The sequence below is a fragment of the Andrographis paniculata genome, unplaced genomic scaffold (genome assembly GCF_009805555.1).
Source record: "Andrographis paniculata isolate CXL003 unplaced genomic scaffold, ASM980555v1 Contig32END, whole genome shotgun sequence".
Taxonomy (NCBI): Eukaryota; Viridiplantae; Streptophyta; class Magnoliopsida; order Lamiales; family Acanthaceae; genus Andrographis; species Andrographis paniculata.
Genome location: NW_026137565.1, coordinates 697111 through 717449, shown reverse-complemented (window position 1 = coordinate 717449; position 20339 = coordinate 697111). Strand labels below are relative to the sequence as shown.

Here is a 20339-nt window from a genome sequence, read left to right as displayed (position 1 = left end):
GCCATGCATATTTCTAACCACTAAATTGGTCATTTCTTTTCATTGATTATAGTAGGACAACGTCCTTTCATCAATCGTACCCTTTCAATAAACTGTGAGGCTGACTCTTCTAGATATTGCTTTAATTCCAATAAATCGGTAAGAGAAACAGTTGGTAAATGATTGAATAATCTAGCATGGAACGCCATTTTCAAACCTTCCCAAATTTGTATTTGCCCAGGTGGCAGATTTACAAACCATGAAAAAGTTGTTCTGGTAAGAGATAATCCAAATAATTGTAGTTTATAAAAAGGATTATTTCCCAACTTCCCCCAACTGTGCTGTAAAACGACCCACATGCTCTATGGTGGAGGATCCGTCTTCCCCTGAAAAAGCATGGAAATCAGGTGGTCGATAATTCCTTGGAAGTGGATAGTCGTTAATGATCCTTTCGGGGAAAGATCTTTGATAAGCAGGACGGTTGGCCATCTAAGGATTCAAACCGAAATGCACCCTCAACACTTGTGCAATCTCTTCAGGATCCACACGGGGTTTTTGATGATCAGGGATAAAGATAGGATCCTGAATATGTGCTCATTGCCTCTCTTCCCTAACAACGTTTGGCTGCAGATTGTCAACTCTTGGTCCCAAAGGAACATTATTAGGGAAAGTTAGAGGAATCTTTCCCTTATCTGTTCAGTTGAACGTTGTGGCGCTTGGCAGTGTACTATCAACATATGATGGCCCTGCAAAATTTGCTTGCATTCTTGATGGTGATATTCCTGGCGGTGTCTGAGTGGGTTGAAAAGTAACCCTTGATAAAGCTTGATCTAACATGTTCTGCATGAGATTCTGTTGCTCGCGCAACATATTCTGCATAGCCGAAGTTTGCTGATTGTTCAATTGTTGAACATAAGACAACCAATCGGTAGGAGGTTGGGGAATCTCCCCTGGATTTGGCATGACAGGTGGTGAAATATTTTCTCCCACTGGTGCTGATGATGATTGAGGTTGTGAGCCTGCCATACTGATTTTTCTGATGATTCGGCCGGACCTCAGTCGTATGAAATTCTCTGTTGATGTAGGATCAACAATCTTGCCTTTCTTCCATTGTGGTCACCAATTTGTTGATGTGTTTTTTCAACAATAAAAAGTAAAATGCGAAAATAGGAAATTATCTTCGAATTTGATATAATTAGTGCCTGAGATTAGGAATTTCTAAACACTGTACGATACAGAAATAAACTGGAAAATAAAAGACTGAAAATTAAAGGATGATCCCCAAATAACTGACTTTGCTGTCGTTTGAAGATGATTGAAGATTCCCTGCCAGTTGCTGACCCCGATTCTTAAATATTCCTCAGAAACAGTACCTGGAACAGTCGCCCAAACGGTTACAACGCAACCTCTCAACCGTCTACTAATTCTTCTCTTGTTGACACGTGTTTTCAACTGTCTTACCAACCGCGTCATCCAGCCGACTAAACTACGGCTCTCACTCGCTCTCCGCAGCATCCGACCTCCACAGCAACCGATTTACTCGTCCCACTGCGGACCAACCGACCTGTTTGTCCGACCACGGACCTTCCGACTTGCTTATCCGACTACAAACCAACCGACCTGCTCGTCCGACCGCAGACCTTCCGACTTACTTATCCGACCGCGAACCAACCGACCTGCCTATCCGACCGCAAACCAACTGACCTGTCTATCCGACTGCAAACCAACCGACCTACCCGTCCGACCGCAGACCTTCCGACTTACTTATCCGACCGCGAATCAACCGACCTGCCCGTCCGACCGCAGACCTTCCGACTTACTTATCTGACCGTGAACCAACCGACCTGCCCGTCTGACCGCAGACCTTCCGACTTGTGGACTAACCGACCTGCGGAGCGTCCGACCTGTGGACTAACCGACCTACGGACCATCCGACCCACCTATTTCCTTAGAAATACGTCCAATTCACCCGATTATCTTGAAATACCCCTTAATTAGTCTAACAGACCCAATTATAGGCTCACATCTTCATCTAACTTGGGTCTTTTAACCTAATTATAAATTTTATACATAACAGTAATAAACAAAAATTTATTATTTGTCTGATTTCTATTTCTGCGAATATCATTAAAACTCAACAAATTTCTTTGAGCATTTGGAATGTCAAGTTTTACTCATTCAAGGAGAAGTATCATGGCTCTTCCGGAGCCCTCAATCAATTTCGTACTATCACCTATTGTATTAACACAAATTTTCTCAACTTCATATTGGTGAAATATTTCTTATTTTTCAGGATGGTGTGCGTTGATGCACTATCAATTAGACATAAATTTTCTTCTGTATTATTTATTATAGCGTGTTCAATATTCATATTTCTTCTTCTGAAAAAAAATATAAGAACAAATATATCAATAATCTGAACTAAATTCATAATTGTTACATTAAATTCATAATTGTTACATTATTGCAAAATATGAGAGTAAAAATAATTATATATAATTAGTTTCAAATATATATTATCACATTGCACCTTCAAAATGCTCAAAATATAAATCATCCGAATTTCAAATATATACCTACAGAGCACACAATATACAATATTAGAGGGTTTCAAAATATGCACCTTCAGGGTACTTAATATATACCATCAGGGTTTTAAAATACGAACTTTCAGGTTCTTAAAATATAAATCTTAAAACTACGAAAATATAAACATTCTAAGTTATCAAAATATATACCTTCAGTGTACATAATAATAAAAAAAAACTACATATAATTGTATGTTCATAATAAAATTATTATTACTACTAGTACTATTTTCAGATAATTTATACATTGTCATATTCAGATGCCTTTTTATTACAATAGCCGGTGGAAAAAATCTAAAATTTATATATTAGTAATAATTGTGTTGAAAGAAGATAATTAAATAAATACCTCAAAATCTTGATCGGGCTAGCCCGATTTTTATTTTCAGTTAAATATTTTAAAATTTGAATGATAGGTATAAGAATTGAACTTTAATTTATCAACAATAATAGAGGACATCATCCATTAGATTATTTTTCAATTATTAATATGTATTTATTTCTTAATATATTTATAAATACTTTATTTTAAATTTAAATATAAAGTGTGTTTGTTTGAGTGATTGGATTGAATTTACACTATTCATCCAATTTTTTTTTCCCTAAAAATATCAAATCAAACACCTATTTTTTATTTTTTATATTATACTAAAAATCAATTTTACATTCAAAACATCACATCAACACCTATTTATTTCACATCATATCACTATTCAAATTCAAAATTTTTACTATTCAAATCCCAACTCAAAATTCAAACCCCCAAACAAACACACCCCGGGCCAAGCACGGCCCAATCTCTTGGGGCCCGGGCACGCCATCTCGAATTACAAGTGCCTATTTATAGGCATAAATTATGGTGATCAATCTTTAACTACATTATGAGTAATAATATCATCCATCTTGAGAGACTTTCAAGGTCAGCCATCCGTTCAACTATAGAGTTCTTTCAATAGGACTTTCGAAAAAAACTATACACATTAATGACATGAATAGTCTATTCAATCAATTTAATATATATTCAAGCTCGAATAGTCTGGCACCGGCTCATCTAAAATATAAAAATAGCACATATTTTTATTACATAAACTAATTATATAAAAAGACACTAACTAAAAAACGCATCATCTGTCTCGGAATTGAGGGAATTTTTAAGTTTGTTTCCTTAGTGATTTTGGATGAATGTGTTTATTTTAAGTACCAAAAATTATGTTGTTAATATAAAAATTAATATTTTGTTGTTAGTGAGTAAGATATATATTGTTTTAATGTGTATATATTGCATTTTATAACAACATTTATAATAATAAAAAAAGTCTTACGGGTGTATTTGAGATTGGAGATGTTTTCTTAGGCAACTCAATCGGCCTTAAAAGGGGGATGGGGGATGGGGGATGGCTGTCCAGAAACTTGAATATGTCAGCTATTGGACGGGGTTAGGATTCGATCAAGCAACACATTAGATAAAATATTAGTTTGTCTAATCAACAAAATTAAAAGATGAAATCGAGTCTCATGTGTGCACTTGCACTTTCTTGATTTTGGGGTGGTCATAAATGGTACAAGGAGCGAGCTAGTAAACTAAATATATATATATATATATGTATGTATGTCTGATCTCTTACGAATTATCTGCCAAAACAGGATAATTAATTTCATAAATATAGTTCTAACCTGAAGGAGGACTAGGACAAGCCTCAGGTCAGGTCATCAAAGCTGCTTTCTTCCCAGGTTTGTAGACGCTGAATTCGCCAAAATCTCTTTTACCACTGGCAAAAACAGTGTCGCAAACATCAAATCCTTTACAACAAAGTAAAACGCAAATTAGGCTCATATAGCAAGCATGTATGTATGTACGTTCATTTTGTAACAAACAAAGGCAAAACTAGTAACAATGCATGCAACTATATACCAATACAAAGGACAAAGAAACTATAAAACATATAACTACAATATTCTCGTATTTTTCGAAAACAAGATACCATCTTAAGAAACAATTGCTTTGAACATGCCCTAGTTCATCAGGGTTAATCAGTAATGTACACTATATTGTCTTATGATAAACTCAGGCGTACCTGTGCATCACATCCCATCCACCAGGCAAGAATCGAGGGTGAAGAGCTTCAACAAAAACTTGTCTCCACCTCTGACAAAATTCGCGAATCCCATCTTCCCCGTACTCCTTCAGCAGATGTTCGACTACCTGTTTCCCATGTGGTCCATGTCCTAACAAAGACAGCTTCTCATGCTTAAGTAAAGTATCTCTAACATGCACTGGAGCAGTTCCGTTTGATAAGTTTTCACTTGTAGAAACATCACCATTTGGTATCTTTAAATCTTCCCTAAAATCATCATCCCCACCAGTATATTTTGCAGCATTGGCTTCAGAACCAGAAGACAAAGGTAGAAGATTCACTCCCATACACTCTTCCTTTGAAATGCCCTCACAATCTTCCTGTAGCACATTTTCGATAGAGATGGGTGCCTTATTGTTGATGTTGTTTCCTTTCCCGTGATTTTGAATGATACCTCGAGTGAAATGTTTAAATGTATAACCTCTCTTTTTCTCGAATCGTTTCCTCTCGTGAGGACTCATTCCAACCACCAAAGCTCTTTCTAGATCTTCATTCAATATTTCCCTTCCTCCATAGTATGCCTTGACGACCTATACAAAACTATAACTTTTGAGAAATGGCACATACGAAAAAAGGATAATCCTGTGTTTTGAAGAAATGTATACAAGAAGGTTCCATGGAAGTCAACAGGGGGTGTAAAATGAGACATACATGAAAAGGGATATATATACATATATCTATTCCTGCTAAATATGAAAACCAAAAAATAACCCTGAAGAATAGTTTTGAATATACCAACAATATACATACTAACCTATCTATCTATGTTGTATCATTCATTGCCAAACTCTACCCATTAAAAAATCAATATAGGTTTCTTGACAAATCATAGAGTAGTCTACAAGAGTTGAGCATAGTTGATATAAAATCATAACATATAACACTTGATGTCCAAACATAAAGGCATTTCAACTACACAATCAAATTTGAAAACTGCCATAACCATGCATTTCTATACCTGCATTAATTCTTTATGTCGTTGGGCTGGCATTTGTGGTCCATGCCGCAGCAGTGCCATAGCAGCAGTGCGTAACTGTAAAGGAGATACACCATTCTCCTCAGAGGATGTAACAAGCAAAGAAGATGCAGGTACTTCTTGTGACTTAGATGAGTCAACTACTTTGCGAACAAATAATGGTATTCCAAATTCATCAGCTATTTGTCTTTTGTACTTTTCAGCAGCAGCGTGAGCAATTTCATGACAATCCACACATAAAAGTACAATATCATGGGAACGATGGCTTTTCATATGCTCAGGAAAGTGCATTCGGTAGCATGAGGGTATAATTCTGTACCGTAAGTAGTGTTTGCCTTCGCCACAACCAACACAAATATTTTTCTTACTCTGAATGTAGAAATCATTGTCCTCATCTTCCGGGCGACCTTTCGGTTCAAAAAGCAGCATGATGGAAGGAGGATCCTCCTCCACAAGTTTTGCAAGATTCCGATTGATATACCTGAAAATAATAGATTTAACACCTTTGACATGTGTAGAGAGCTATAGTCTAGATCCTCTAATAAATAGATATCTACCATTCAAGCTTCCTGCGATCACAGTAACACAATAATCGACCATCATTTGCATAGATCTTGCAGTTGTGGTAAACCGGGGATTTGCATGAAAACTTTTTAACAAATAGATCTCGGGAGGCCTTCTTTGTGATGTGTTTTGAAGCTCGAAATCCATTGCGATTCGATGTTGATTTATTGGTTAATCGGAAGTTAGTTTTAGACAGCAAATTGTAATTGAATGCAGAGAGAGGACAACTACCAGCTGGACTTAAGTGTTGCTCAATGAAATGCTCAAATATATTATCTGAGTTGTCGGTATTTGCTTGAAGCAAGCATTGAAGATCTTCTAAATGACAGAAAATTACAGGGGATGGAGATTGAGAAGGAACAAGGACAGTAAATTCCACATCTTGGTCAGCTTTGGATATAAGACTGAAGATATCTGTTTCGTTAGCTGGAACCTTAGCTGCCAGTGCAATGATCGCATTATCTGATAAAACAAACCTCAAGCTCTCATCGTGGAGACGAGCCTAAAACAATGTCATTCAACCAAGTTAGTGCACAATGCAGACATAGTACTTCAACTTTGTTATGGTACAGGAAAATAGATGGTAAGCATGACTTTTAGAAATGACTGCAGAAATATCTATCTACAAATCTATTCAAGTAGTTCCTTAGACACACAGAAGCACAAAGCAGCCATTTTCCAATGACAACAAACAAAGGTACGTGTTTGTGTCAGTGTGAGTAAACAAGTGTGTTTCCTTAGAAAGACAAAATTAACTTTAGCTGCTTACTTGTGAATCTGTTTACTCAAGATATGAACAAAAGCTGTTTAGGGAGCTGAAATGAGTCATAAAGTTGGCAAGTAGTGAATGGCAGTAGTGAGAGTGGCAGTTTAGGCAATTGAACTATGATCGAAAAAGACATTGGTGGTGAAGCAAGAGTGCACAGTGTAGAAGTGCCTGATCATAGATGGAAAAAATGAAGTGTCTAATTTCCATTAATATATTATACAGTTGGAATTTCATATTTAAATCAAACTTCAGACACGCTTAGACTTTTTGTACTGTTAATATAGCCAAGCATTCATTCAATCTACTTCTCCATAAATCATGTTCATTAGCCCCTCCCTCCACACACATTAATGAAAAATCATAAGAGAGACATTTTCACACTGACCGTTATATCCCTCCATAAGCAGAGTCGCCTCACAAGTTCCTGGAACTGACAGAAAAGTTCAGCATGAGTATCATGCGATCCATGGCAGTCTTGATATGTATAGAAGCTCCAGTAACAATATACCTTTGTGTCAGAAAAGTTCGACGATATATTCCCCTGATCATTCAAGCATCGAGAAATTATAGATGATGCAGCTAGTTCTCCTGGACAGGCTTCAATTTCTTTTGCATAAAGCTGCAAACATGTTGCATTGGAGCGTCGACTAGCCTCGAGAAGAAAATGCAATTTGTCACCAGGGGGTGAATTTTCTGATGCACTTATTTTCTTCAGAAATTTGGCAGTAAAAAAAGTTGAAAAATAGAAAAAGACAAGTTAAGTAATGCGTGTAATTCAGCTGACTTAATAATGCAAATTCTCCCATGTCATAATACATTTACGATCACATGCTTTCTTCGATTTCCTTTTTGCAGTTATATAATGGATCATTTCTAAAGAAAAATAGCATGTGCAATTGAACATGCACAAACTGCTACATATTTTAGAAAATAATAACCAATCTAGAGAGTTAAAGTTTCCCCAACTCGATTTCATCCTACAAATCTAGGAGATGAAGCCAAAAATAAATAATAACAAAAATCCATTCATTGTACATTCACTCTCAAGCAATGCATGTAAGTAAAAATTGCACTTCAAACTATTGACACAAACAAAAACACAAAGCTTGCACTTTTGATTGGCATTGTGATCTTTCATGAATTTTAGCAATTAGACATAGTTAAGGGACTAGTATTAACATAATTAATGATATATAGTATATAAGAAAATTGCTTCATTATATAGCATGTTATTAATAGCAAGCCAAAGGCTAATTCTAAGATGCATAACCACGGCAAGCTTACCATCTTTTTTCTCCATGAGCTCCTGACATAGACAATATGCAATGTACAACAAATAGTGTGCATCAATTCGAGCATATTGTATCATTTCCTCAGGCAAGGGGCGTTGTCTCCAGTCTTCTCTCTGTGAAGTAGTGTTTCAAGTCATACTAAGATCATCCAAGTGTCTTCTCTAATTGCAATTTAATAAGAAGAAAATTACAAAAATGGGGAACTGAACTTCTCGATCAACTGACACAATCAATGTCAAAATTTCAAAGATATGGAACTGTAATTCACAGTTGAGATGAGTTCTGAAAGAAAAACAAAGCCTATGGGGGGAGGGGAAGACACAAAACACCAAACGCTGAAGCCAGTCCACTTCCCAACTGAGCTGAACTAAGCATGTTCAGGCCAACGAGAGAATTCAAATTGCCAAAAGCAAAACCCAGTCCACTTCCTAGCTGAGCTGAATTAAACTAAAGCCAAATTGCACAACCTATAATTTTTATTTCTATTTTATTTTATTGGGACTTATAGGCTATATATCATTCCCTTGTTTTCATAATTGACTCAAATCTCAAATGATTTGAGGTTCTATACGAGGCATAGTTGTCAATCACGAATAGCGGTGCGTAGCGGTCAACATCTAAAATGCTTTAGCGGGATAGCGGTATGACTGCTATTTAAATATTTAAGAATATATATAAATTATTATTATACGAAATTATAACAAAAATACATAAGAAAAACCTATAAATTAATCTTAGAATTATCACTCAAACCAATAAAATGCCAATATATATATATATGATCATAACTATTAGATAGTTATATAAACAAAAATAATTAGATCACTATTGTGTGATAGATATATATCAAAGCTAATCAAATCAAAATTTGATAAAAAAATTTCTTCCGCTTAATTATTTTTGTCTATATATTCTTCCTCCTCTTCTTCATTCTCATCCATTTATTCAATTATATGTTCATCACTGTATATAATATCATTTTCCTTTTTAGAGCTAGAAGTACCTATAGCTTTTTTTCTCATTGATGTATTTATGTTTGTATCTTAGTGTAGATAGCAGACCTATTGGCATCAATAACTTCTTCAATTAACCACTCATTGGAATCATTCAAAACAATAAGACCAATCACATCATTGCTATAAGTCAAATCTTGCAATTTTTGGCTTTTTAATTTGTTTCTTTTCTTGGAATGAATCTAAAAATTTAGTTAAGATTTAAGATAAATATTTTTTTTGTCTATATTATAATAAAAAAGTACTTTTATAAGTTAAAGTTGGATTTCAATTATTTACGTGTTAAAAAATAATTCAATAAGCTACAATAGCGGAATAGCGTAACGCCGCTACACCACTATTGCGTAAACGCGGAATTGCGGAGCGGCCGTAGCAGTAAAGTGCCTTTCCGCTACGCTATGCCGCTATTGCGCCTCTATAGCGCGCTATTGAAAACTATGATACGAGGAAGTACAGGCTATAGAATTTGCATAACTATATTTCACAAGAACTGTAATCAATCTATCTCAATTCATAACCCTACGGCTCCAAAAAAAAAAATGTGATCACTTATCATATTTGTCGGTCTCCTAAATTTGTTCTTGTTTCCTTATATAGTAAAAATCTTATACAATTATCTTATTTTTTCTCTTACTTTGTAATCAAAATTACGTATATACCACTACCTTAAAACCAATAATTACAATAACTAAAACACAATTTAAAACTAATCATTTATACGCTGACCTACCTCACTTATTATCTCACTTACCCTACCCACTTTATTTACTATCTTATCCCACACCCCATTTACTATCTCTCTAACCTACCATTCGAACCCTAAATTTCATTCCTCCATCCGTTGCGATCTCAGTCTTAATACCTCAATCCGATCCATCCCGTTGGTTTTTTATTCGATTTCCGGTGGGTATTTCGTTCATTTTTTGGTCGGAACTGTTGAAAGCTTCTTTTCTCTTTTACCTTCTTTTTTTATGGATAAATTTTGCGATTCTTCACCTTTCAACGGAAGAGGATGAGGTTTTCACGATGGTTTAGGGTTTCAAAACCGAGTTTAGAAATAGGCTTTAGGGCTGGGGTTGTGTGTCTTTTGTTCATGTTCATCGTCCAAATGGATCCTAGAGCTCAAAAATGTATCTTTGTGGGATACTCTTCCACTCAAAAGGATACAAGTGTCCATTCTCCATCCAAGAAATTATCTCAATGGATGTCACATTCAATGAGAATGAATCTTATTTTACTACATCTTATCTTTAGGGGGAGAACCTCATTGAAGACAGCATGACAACAAGCAAACCAATGGCCACCTATGGGCCCGAATCAAGCTTGGGGTAGCTGAAGGTGATGCTGCAGTAGACCGAGAGATGTACTAGTGACTGATAAGGAGACTCATTTTATCTCTCCCACACACAAACAGATATAGCATTTGCAGCAAATGTAATCAGCCAGTTTATGCACAACTCGAAAAGGGCTCGTCTGCAGCCCACAGAGTACTTCAGTACCTTAAAGGGATACCAAGAAAAGGTATTTTATTCAAAAGAAATGGAGGTTTGATACTAAAGTATACTTATGCAGACTATGTTGGGTCTACATTGATAGAAGGTCAACATATAGATATTGCACCTTTCTTGGGGAAAATCTTGTGACATGGAGGAGCAACAAACAAAGTGGGGTAGGGCCTATGAGACTCTACTGCAACGAGTCTGCATTCAGCATAGTTCACAATCCGGTGCAATATGACCGAACAAAACATATCAAGATAGATAGACATTTTATCAAAGAGAAGCTGGACAACATATTTATTTGCACACCCTAAGTATCAACAATTGGTCAACTAGTAGATAATTTAACAAAATGATTGAATAGCTCAATGTTTCAAATTATTGTACCTAAGCTGAGAATGGAAAATACCTATTCAACAGCTTAAGGGGGAGTGTGGGAAAATATGTAAAGCAATCTATATTTAGGAAACAAATATTTTGTTGGTCAGTTGGTCTTGTTTCCTTTGTACAACTAGAGATTCTATAATTCATGGGATAAGATAGAGGATAATTTCCTTTTATTTTTACTAGGAATTTTTGTATAAAAATGTCTATCCCTGTATGGAAAAAAAAAAGAACAATATTTTTCGACAGAATATCTCTCCTTTCTTCATTTTTATTTTTCTGTTCAAATATGAGCATAAAGAAAGATTAATTGAAAATGAAGAAACAAGACTGCATGTAGGTTGGAGCATAATCTTCTGCTTTCATACTATGTTAAAATTGGAAGAGTGAAAGATGAATTGTGTTCAGATTATCCTTAACTGAGATTACACAATATTAATGAACACTAATTCTATGTACTACTATAACACATTAATCTAGCATTGACTCCTCACTAATCTTTTTACTCTATTGGGGCGTTTACTTCAAAGGATTGCATTATAGTACTAAGGATTAATTAAATAAATTAAATAATCAAATGATTAATTAATACTCCGTCCGTTCCAAACACGCTACAACATTTTCTTTTTTGTTTGTCCCAAACTCACTGTAACATTTTCAAATTTAGAAATAATTAATACACCCTCCGTCCTAAACACCCTACAACATCTCCTTTTTTGTTTGTCCCAAACTCACTGCAACATTTCTAAATTTAAAAAATAATTAATACTCCCTCCGTCCCAAACACCCTGCAACATTTCCTTTTTGGTATGTCCCAAACATCCTGCAACATTTCCAAAATAGGAAATAATTAATTATACTTAATCTATACCTCACACTTTATCCCCTCACATCGTTCAAATAAAAAAAATAAATATATATTTCTCTCTCTATCACATCACCTAATTTCTAAATTGTCATATTTAATACTACCCACCTAAAAACCCGTGCCAAAAGCAAATGTTGCACCTTGTTTGGGACGGAGGGAGTAATATTTATATACATATATTAATATACACTTCACTTTATCTCATCACATCACTCAAACAAAAAAATAAATAATCATTTCTCTCTCCAATCACATCACTTAATATCCAAATTATCTCAAATTACCATACTTAATACTCTCCACGTAAATTCCCATACCAAACACAAATGTTGCACGGTGTTTAGGACGGAGGGAGTATAATATTACTTTGATAGATTAAACAATAGATAAAATTATATTATGTTTATTTTGTTAGATAACATGACATGATTAATTTTTTTACCCAAAATACCCTTCATAATCATATTATAAATTACTTCATCCGTCCCACTTACCATGTCCATCTTTCATTTTCGTTTGTCCCACTTATTTTGTCACTTTCTTTTTTTGAAAAAAAATTATACACTTTAATCTTATTTTAAATTTTTTAATTTAGAATTTTTTTAATTTTAATTAGAGTAATGAGTTATCTTAATTTTAATCTATAATTATTTTCACTAATACATTTTTAATTGTTTACTAATTATACATTTCCTAAATCCTCGTGTCAACAGTAAAGTGGATATGGTATCCGGGACGGAGGGAATATATAATTTGTTTTATACTGTTAGATATATTATGTATAGGGGTATTTTTGTATTTATAATAGTACGAGGGCAGTTTAAGTATTTTGTATAGTTTTCATATATTAGAGTTTTGTATATTGTAAAATCATTTTTTCGTTTGGCGAAAATAATAAAATAAACAGCGATATTCTTCATGGTATCACAGTCACTGTGATCCCGTCATCCACCCTACCCCGCCGCGTCGCCCGCCTCCGCGCCGACTGCCGCCCGCTACGTTGTCCTCTCTTCTTTCCTTCGGTCTGCTGTCTGTCAAGGTTGTTCTGATTTCTCCTCCTAGGTTGGATTGTTATTAAGTTGTGGCTTAGATTTCTCTTCAATTCACTATTCAACCATGTCTGCTTCTTTTACGGGTGTTCTTTCTCCAACCCCGGCTATTGCTACAGAACGATTGGTTGGAGGTTCTAACTATGACTCTTGGTTTAAAGCTGTCCAAATGTGGTGTATGGGTCAAGGTTTGCTGACACTGAGAAAGCTGCATGGCTTAAGGCTGATGCTTTATTATGCAATTTGCTTTGGCAATCTATTGATCCAAGCCTTCATCCAATTTTTACCAATTTTACAAACTGTTATGATCTCTGGAGACATTATATACCAATGATATTCAGCGCCTCTACAGCGTGGTATCTAATTTGGTCAATCTTCGTCAACCCGGATTGACAATTCCATAGTATCTCGGTAAACTTTCATCTATCAAAGTTGAACTCAATTCAGTTTTACCTCCAGGGAAAACGGCTGCGGAGGAGCTTGCTCAGCGTGATACATTCTATATGGTGTGTGCACTAGTTGGTCTTGGTCCAGATTTGAGTCCGGTTCATGATCAACTCCTTTCCAGCTTAACAGTTCCGACTTTTGATGATGTTTATTCTCGCTTATTATGTGTCTCCTCTGTGGCACATCCGATTATTGATTCTTGAGACAAGTCTGCTCTACTAGCTTCACCTTCTTCACATATGCGAGGTGATCATAGTCCTCATGGGAGCTCTCGTGGGACCTCTCGTCCACGCTGCACTTATTGCAACATGTGGAGCCATACTCGTGATAAATGTTTTAAATTGCATGGCCGGCCACCTCGGGCTGTTGTTCCCAGGTTGAAACCCCTCAGTTATCGGGCCTTTAACTGGTTCAGACTATGAGGAGTATCTTGCATACAAAGCTTCAAAGCAGTCATCTCATTCACCCGTTGCCCCTGTCGCTCACACTGGTACCTCTCTTGGACCATGGGTCCTTGATTCTGGCGCTTCTCATCACCTATCTGGTAATCCAAAATTGTTTTCCGAATTTCATAAGTCTACCTCATTATCTGATATTACTTTAGCTGATGGGTCACGAGTTTCTGTTAAGGCTATCGGTGATGCTCAACCATTGCAATGTGTTCCCTTATCCTCCGTTCTTTTTGTTCCTCATTGTCCATTTAATCTTGTTTATGTTAGTCAATTAACCAAGACTTTGCACTGCTCAATAACATTTAACTCTGATTCATTCTCTATTCAGGACCGCAGAACGGGAGGACGATTGGCAAAGGACTTGAGCTCCATGGATTGTACCACCTTGACCACCCTCCACCACCTTCACTCCCAATTGCATGTTCCACTGCCAGTTCTCCTCAACTTCTACACCACCGGCTGGGTCATCCGAGTCACTCTAAGTTGCATCGGCTTGTTCCAAGTCTTTCTAGTTTATCTTCATTGTCCTGTGAGTCGTGTCAGCTAGGAAAACAAACTCATGTTTCGTTTCCCCAGCAAGTTAATAATAGGGTTGATATGCCTTTTGCTTTAGTTCATATAGGGTCCATGTCGAACTACTTCTGTATTTGGGTTTCAGTACTTTGTTACCTTTGTTGATGATTTCTAAAGATGTACTTGGTTTTATTTGATGAAAACTCGTTCCGAATTATTTTCTGTCTTTGAAACATTTTATGCTGAAATTCAAAATCAGTTTGGTGTCTCCCTTAAAATACTTCGGACGAATAATGCTACTGAATACTTCTCTACTCCTATGACTCAGTTTATGTCATCTCATGGTATTTTACATCAATCCTCTTGTGCCTATACTCCTCAACAAAATGGGTTGGCTGAACGCAAAAATTGCCACCTAATTGAGACTGCTCGTACTTTGCTTGTGCATCATCATGTTCCTTTCCGGTTTTGGACTGATGTTGTTCTTACTGCCTGCTATCTTATCAACCGCATGCCGTCCTCGGTTCTCCAGAATAAAATTCCCCACCAGATATTGTTCCCTCAAGATCCTTTATATCATTTACCCCTTCGTGTCTTTGGATGTACTGTATTTGTGCATGATCACTCCTTGGGTCGGGATAAGTTAGCTCTACGTGCGCTGAAGTGTGTTTTCCTTAGCTATTCTAGAGTTAAAAAGGGTTATAAGTGTTTCTCTCCTGATACTCGTAGGTATTACTTTTCAGCTCATGTTACCTTTTTTGAGTCCACACCTTATTTCTCTCCGTCATCTTTAATCCCGTCTGTCAGCCATGTGTTACCTATTCCTTTCTTTTCTCCTCTTCTTTCGCGTCCACCTCTTCAAGTTTATAGTCGTCGTCCTCGCTCGCAAGTGCTCTCTTCCGATTGTTCTACCGCTCATGTTCCTCCAGCGTCTATCGAGTGTCCTGGCTCTCAAGACTTGCCATTGTCTTCTTCTCCTGCGGCTCCTATTCTGCCGGATCCTGCACCGTTACGACGAGGTACTCGTTCTTCTCGTAATCCTCATCCCATTTACAATTTTCTAAGTTTTCATCGTTTGTCTCCCACATACTATACCTTTGTGTCAAACTTATCTTCCATCTCCCTTCCTAAATCCCTTCGTGAAGCTCTTTCTCACCCAGATTGGCGACAGGCAATGGTAGATGAAATGGCTGCTTTGCATGCTAATGGTACTTGAGACTTGGTACCTTTGCCTTTAGGTAAGTCTCTCGTGGCTTGTCGTTGGGTTTATGCAGTTAAGGTTGATGCAGATGCTCAAGTTGCTCGTCTCAAGGCCACTTTGGTGGCTAAGGGCTTCACACAGGTCTTTGGTGAGGATTATACTGAAACCTTCTCACATGTTGCCAAAATGTCTTCGATCCGTCTTTTTATTGCTTTGGCTGCTATGCATTCCTGGCCTCTTCATCAGCTTGATATTAAGAATGCATTTCTACATGGCAAACTTCACGAGGTAATTTATATGGAGCAACCACCTGGATTTGTTGCTCAAGGGGAGTCTGCTTTTGTTTGCAAACTACGCCGTTCACTTTATAGATTGAAACAATCTCCGCGTGCTTGGTTTGGTCGATTTGGCAGTGTTATACAGGAGTTTGGCATGATCCGAAGCGCATTAGACCATTCTGCCTTTTATAAGCACACATCGAGTGGTAAATGTTTATACCTTCTTGTGTACGTTGATGATATTGTTATCACCAGAAATGATAAAGAAGAGGCCACTCAGGTAAAGCAACATCTATTTAAGCATTTTCAAACTAGGATATGGGACCATTGAAGTACTTTCTTGGTATTGAGATTGCTCAATCACGTGATTGTATTGTTCTTTCACAATGGAAGTACGCATTGGATATTCTTGAAGAAACTGGTTTATCTGACTGCAAGCCAGTAGACTTTCCCATGGATCCAAATTTGAAGCTTCTTCCGGGACAAAGGGGAGCCATTAGCTGACGCAGAAAGATATCGTAGAATGGTTGGTAAGCTTAACTATTTCACACTTACTCGACCTGATATTTCTTTTGCTATAAGTGTTGTGAGTCAATTTCTTCAATCTCCATGCGATAGTCACTTAGATGCTACCATTTGAATCTTGAAGTACATCAAAGGGTCTCCTGGTAGAGGATTATTGTACACCAATCAAGGTCACACTGAAGTAATTGGCTACTCGGATGCTGATTGGGCAGGATCCCTAGTTGATAGACGCTCTACTTCGGGATATTGCATATTTGTGGGAGCTAACCTTATCTCATAGTAAAGTAAGAAACAGAATGTTGTTGCTCACTTAAGTGCAGAGGCAGAATATCGAGCCATGGCATTAGCGACATGTGAACTTATTTGGGTAAAACAACTTCTTCATAAGCTCAAGATAGTGGAAGTTTCAGAAATGAAACTCTTTTGTGACAATCAAGCTGCCTTGCATATTGCGTCTAATCCGGTGTTTCATGAAATGACTAAACATATAGAGATTGATTGTCATTTTATTCGGGAGAAGGTATTATCTGGATGCATCGCCACTCACCATGTTGCTTCGAATGAGCAACTTGCAGACATTCTTACCAAATCTCTTAGAGGCCCTCGAATTAAATTTTTATGTGACAAACTTGGATCATACGATTTATATTCTCCAGTTAGAGGGGAGTGTTAGATGTATTATGTATAAGGGTATTTTTGTATTTATAATAGTATGAAGGTAGTTTAGGTATTTTGTATAGTTTTAATATATTACGGTTTTGTATATTGTAAAATCATTTTTTCTTTTGACGAAAATAATAAAATAATCAGCGATATTCTTCCTATGCATTTTTTTTTTCTAACAACATAATATATAATAATCCACTATTATTTTTAATTGATATCATTATGATACGTGTATAATTTGATAGGATGTTTTTTCATTATAAATTAAATATATTTAATTTTATCTTCAAAATTATAAATTATTTTTTGGCAATATTTCTCATTCTTATCATTTTATATTTAGTTGATTAAGATAAAAATATATATACAGTTACTTTTCAAATGAATTCAAAATAAATTTTAAATAAACATTAAACAAAAAATTAATTATTATATTCATATAAAATAAGTCTAATATTTATTTCACTATAATTTTTATCAAATAAGTTATTACAAACACTCATCAAACTTATATTACTAAAGTGCAAGTCATTCATATTTTCGTACATTCACATATGTTCAATACTTCGTTACAAAATAAATAAATAAATAATAAAATATGTTCAATACTTGCATATATAGTTGATGAATTACCGCGAGAGCGAAGAAAATGGAATGGATAGGGCAAGAAAAAGAACTAAGACTAAGGGTAGTTTAATAATTTTATTAGGTTGTATTAAATAATATTAGGGTATTGGATTAGATTAATAATCCTATAAATATTAGTGTATCGGGCCTGCGATTATCTCGGACCCGAGCACATTAAAGTAAATATGATATTAGGTTTTATCCGACCTAATCCTTCGAAGAGCCCCCTTATATGTAACAAAATAAATACCAAGGACCTTTTGCATTGATGGAATACAATCATAAATCATGCAATAAGTAGACACCCAACTTATATGCTTCCATGGGGTATAAGTATAACTAATAACTGAATATTCTCAAAGAACTAATTTTTCATTAATTCTAATTGAAAATTATAGAACTTATCTACTGCACCATGTCCCCCACAGGAGAGTTATTAGACATGCCATGTACCAGAACTCAGTGATTACAGATAAATGAAAGTAAGATTTAATGCTCAAACCTGTAAAAGTTTATTGGTGGAAACACTGCAGTAAGTTTCAAGCAAGTATGCCAATGATCTTTGTGGTTTCGATAAAACATCGCATGCCTGTAATACAATAAATAAGATAACAAAGCCATAAATTATATAAATAGCATTATATACCACCAAAAACAGTATAATGACATAATCATGGAGAAATAACTCTTCTATTGAAATTTCTGCTGCTAGAATTAGTTCATCCTGAAACCCCATGGCTTCTCTGCATTAGAAACTCTAAACAAAGTGAAGGAACACAAATCTATCAATTCACCTTGGCTGTGTCAAATAAGTTGACAACATAAATATGGTAGTCTCTCTGAAGCCAAAGAACATCATTATCAGCACCATGAAACACCTATAGCAATAAGACAACTTAAAAAATAAGAGCTCTTTAACAGAATAGGTTTGATTTAGATGCAGTCAATTAAGATTTCAGGACATGAATTTCTTTACAACACAGAAACAAAAATATATAAATATATAGTTTTTGTTACATATATCATGATGCTGAAATGCATTGATAAAAAGGTGAAATAATAAAAACATAATGTGCCTTTACTGAGTAAAACCTTAACCAGATGGCACTGCAATTGTGTTAAAATAAGCATATGTACAACAGCCGTGTTGGAACCAAACTGAAATGCTGCTCTAGATGCATACAGCGATGGATTGTTGCTTTGAAAGAAGAAATTTAAGCAAATGAAATCAAGAACGTCAATGAATGCACTCCACTTCCTTGTGCTCAAGAACTCAAGTCATCCTTTGGTTGTAGAGAGCTCCACTATATGATTCCAAATTTTCACAAAAGTTCAATATTCTAACAACAAATAGAACACCAAAAAAGTTTTCAATCTTAATAAAAATCTTCCATTAACGTTACATAAAGTAGATTGTTATCTTAATGTAATTGATAGGGAAGGCTAGATTTCAAATGTCTAACATGTGCCTGACATTAATAATATGATATTGCAACGCATGATTTTCCAAGTCAGTGTGACTATAGAGAGTAAAAAGAACAGTTTTGGATGGAAATAGTTGTTCACATATAAACGATACTGTAAGGAGCTCATAATATGATTTCCTAATCATTTCCAATGAAAGGCACTTAGAAAACTTCAAAATATATACTGCGTTAGAAACAAGCAAATTCAAATTGAACAGAAATAAGCACAATATCACCTTGCATTTTTCTGGATCAGCAAATACCGGCCTAAGAAGTAACATCTTATCGTGCAGCATAATTGTGTCAACCAAGTAATCTTCCTTTACAGTGGATATCTGATTTGATACAAAGAAAATAAACATGTAAATTTGCTTTGAACCAAACAAAAGTGGAATAAATTTATAATCAGTCGTAGCTATGTATCCTTTGGTATGCATAAAAGATTAAGAATTATTGACATAAATTATCCCAAAGACACATTCCACACTAAGGAAATGAAATTCCATAAATTTCCAATTTACTAACTGGTTTCAAAAATTATTTGCAATTTGGATATTTGAAAACTCAGGCCTCTAGTTAGAATTTTTTATTTCAAGATTGTTGATATCAATATGAATTTGATTTTATGAATTCTAGAAATCAAAATTTGTGGTATCAAATTGAATACATATATATTTACATATATGTAACAACAAATTTTAAAACCATTAACCCAATAACACAATCCAATCAAATATTAAAAATTGTTAAAAATTGGTGCACTTGGCACAACCTGAAGAAGAAGTAGAGCAGTTAAACAAATGGGGTAGCTTGTAGCTAAGCTCGATCCAACTCGTTAACAACTCAACTCGACTCATTTACAGAGCTAGATGAGCCAAGCCTACGCTCGAGAATTATTAATTTTGTAAGTGAGCCGAGCTCAAGCTTGACTTGCATGTAGTTTGATTGAGCTCGTTAGTGGCTGGATGTTTGTATCATTTTATACATTAATATAATATGTAAATTTTGTATCATAACTTGCGCTTATTAATGCAATTTGAAAACAAGA

At 35.5% G+C, this 20339-nt stretch overlaps 1 protein-coding gene and 1 pseudogene across 6 annotated transcripts in view; one reads left to right on the top strand and one right to left on the bottom strand.

The window, feature by feature from the left end:
* Positions 1 to 20339, bottom strand: part of LOC127247586 (protein RRP6-like 3) — a 46606-nt gene that overhangs the window by 24823 nt on the left and 1444 nt on the right. For 2 of the 6 annotated variants that reach the window (XM_051269502.1, XM_051269503.1), the window contains exons 3-12: positions 19528 to 19626; positions 18620 to 18703; positions 18328 to 18414; positions 8296 to 8416; positions 7520 to 7704; positions 7397 to 7441; positions 6236 to 6744; positions 5661 to 6159; positions 4643 to 5232; positions 4242 to 4336 (exon numbers count right to left, since the gene is read on the bottom strand). In XM_051269502.1, coding sequence (XP_051125459.1) covers positions 4270 to 4336; positions 4643 to 5232; positions 5661 to 6159; positions 6236 to 6744; positions 7397 to 7441; positions 7520 to 7704; positions 8296 to 8416; positions 18328 to 18414; positions 18620 to 18703; positions 19528 to 19626 — 2286 coding nt within the window. In that variant the 3' untranslated portion in view covers positions 4242 to 4269. Of the gene's footprint in view, positions 1 to 4025; positions 4368 to 4642; positions 5233 to 5660; positions 6160 to 6235; positions 6745 to 7396; positions 7442 to 7519; positions 7705 to 8295; positions 8417 to 18327; positions 18415 to 18619; positions 18704 to 19527; positions 19627 to 20339 lie in introns of those variants that run through there. The other 4 variants (XM_051269505.1, XM_051269504.1, XM_051269501.1 and 1 more) reach the window with 4 other exon arrangements.
* On the top strand, positions 12728 to 15230 carry LOC127247587 (uncharacterized; annotated as a pseudogene).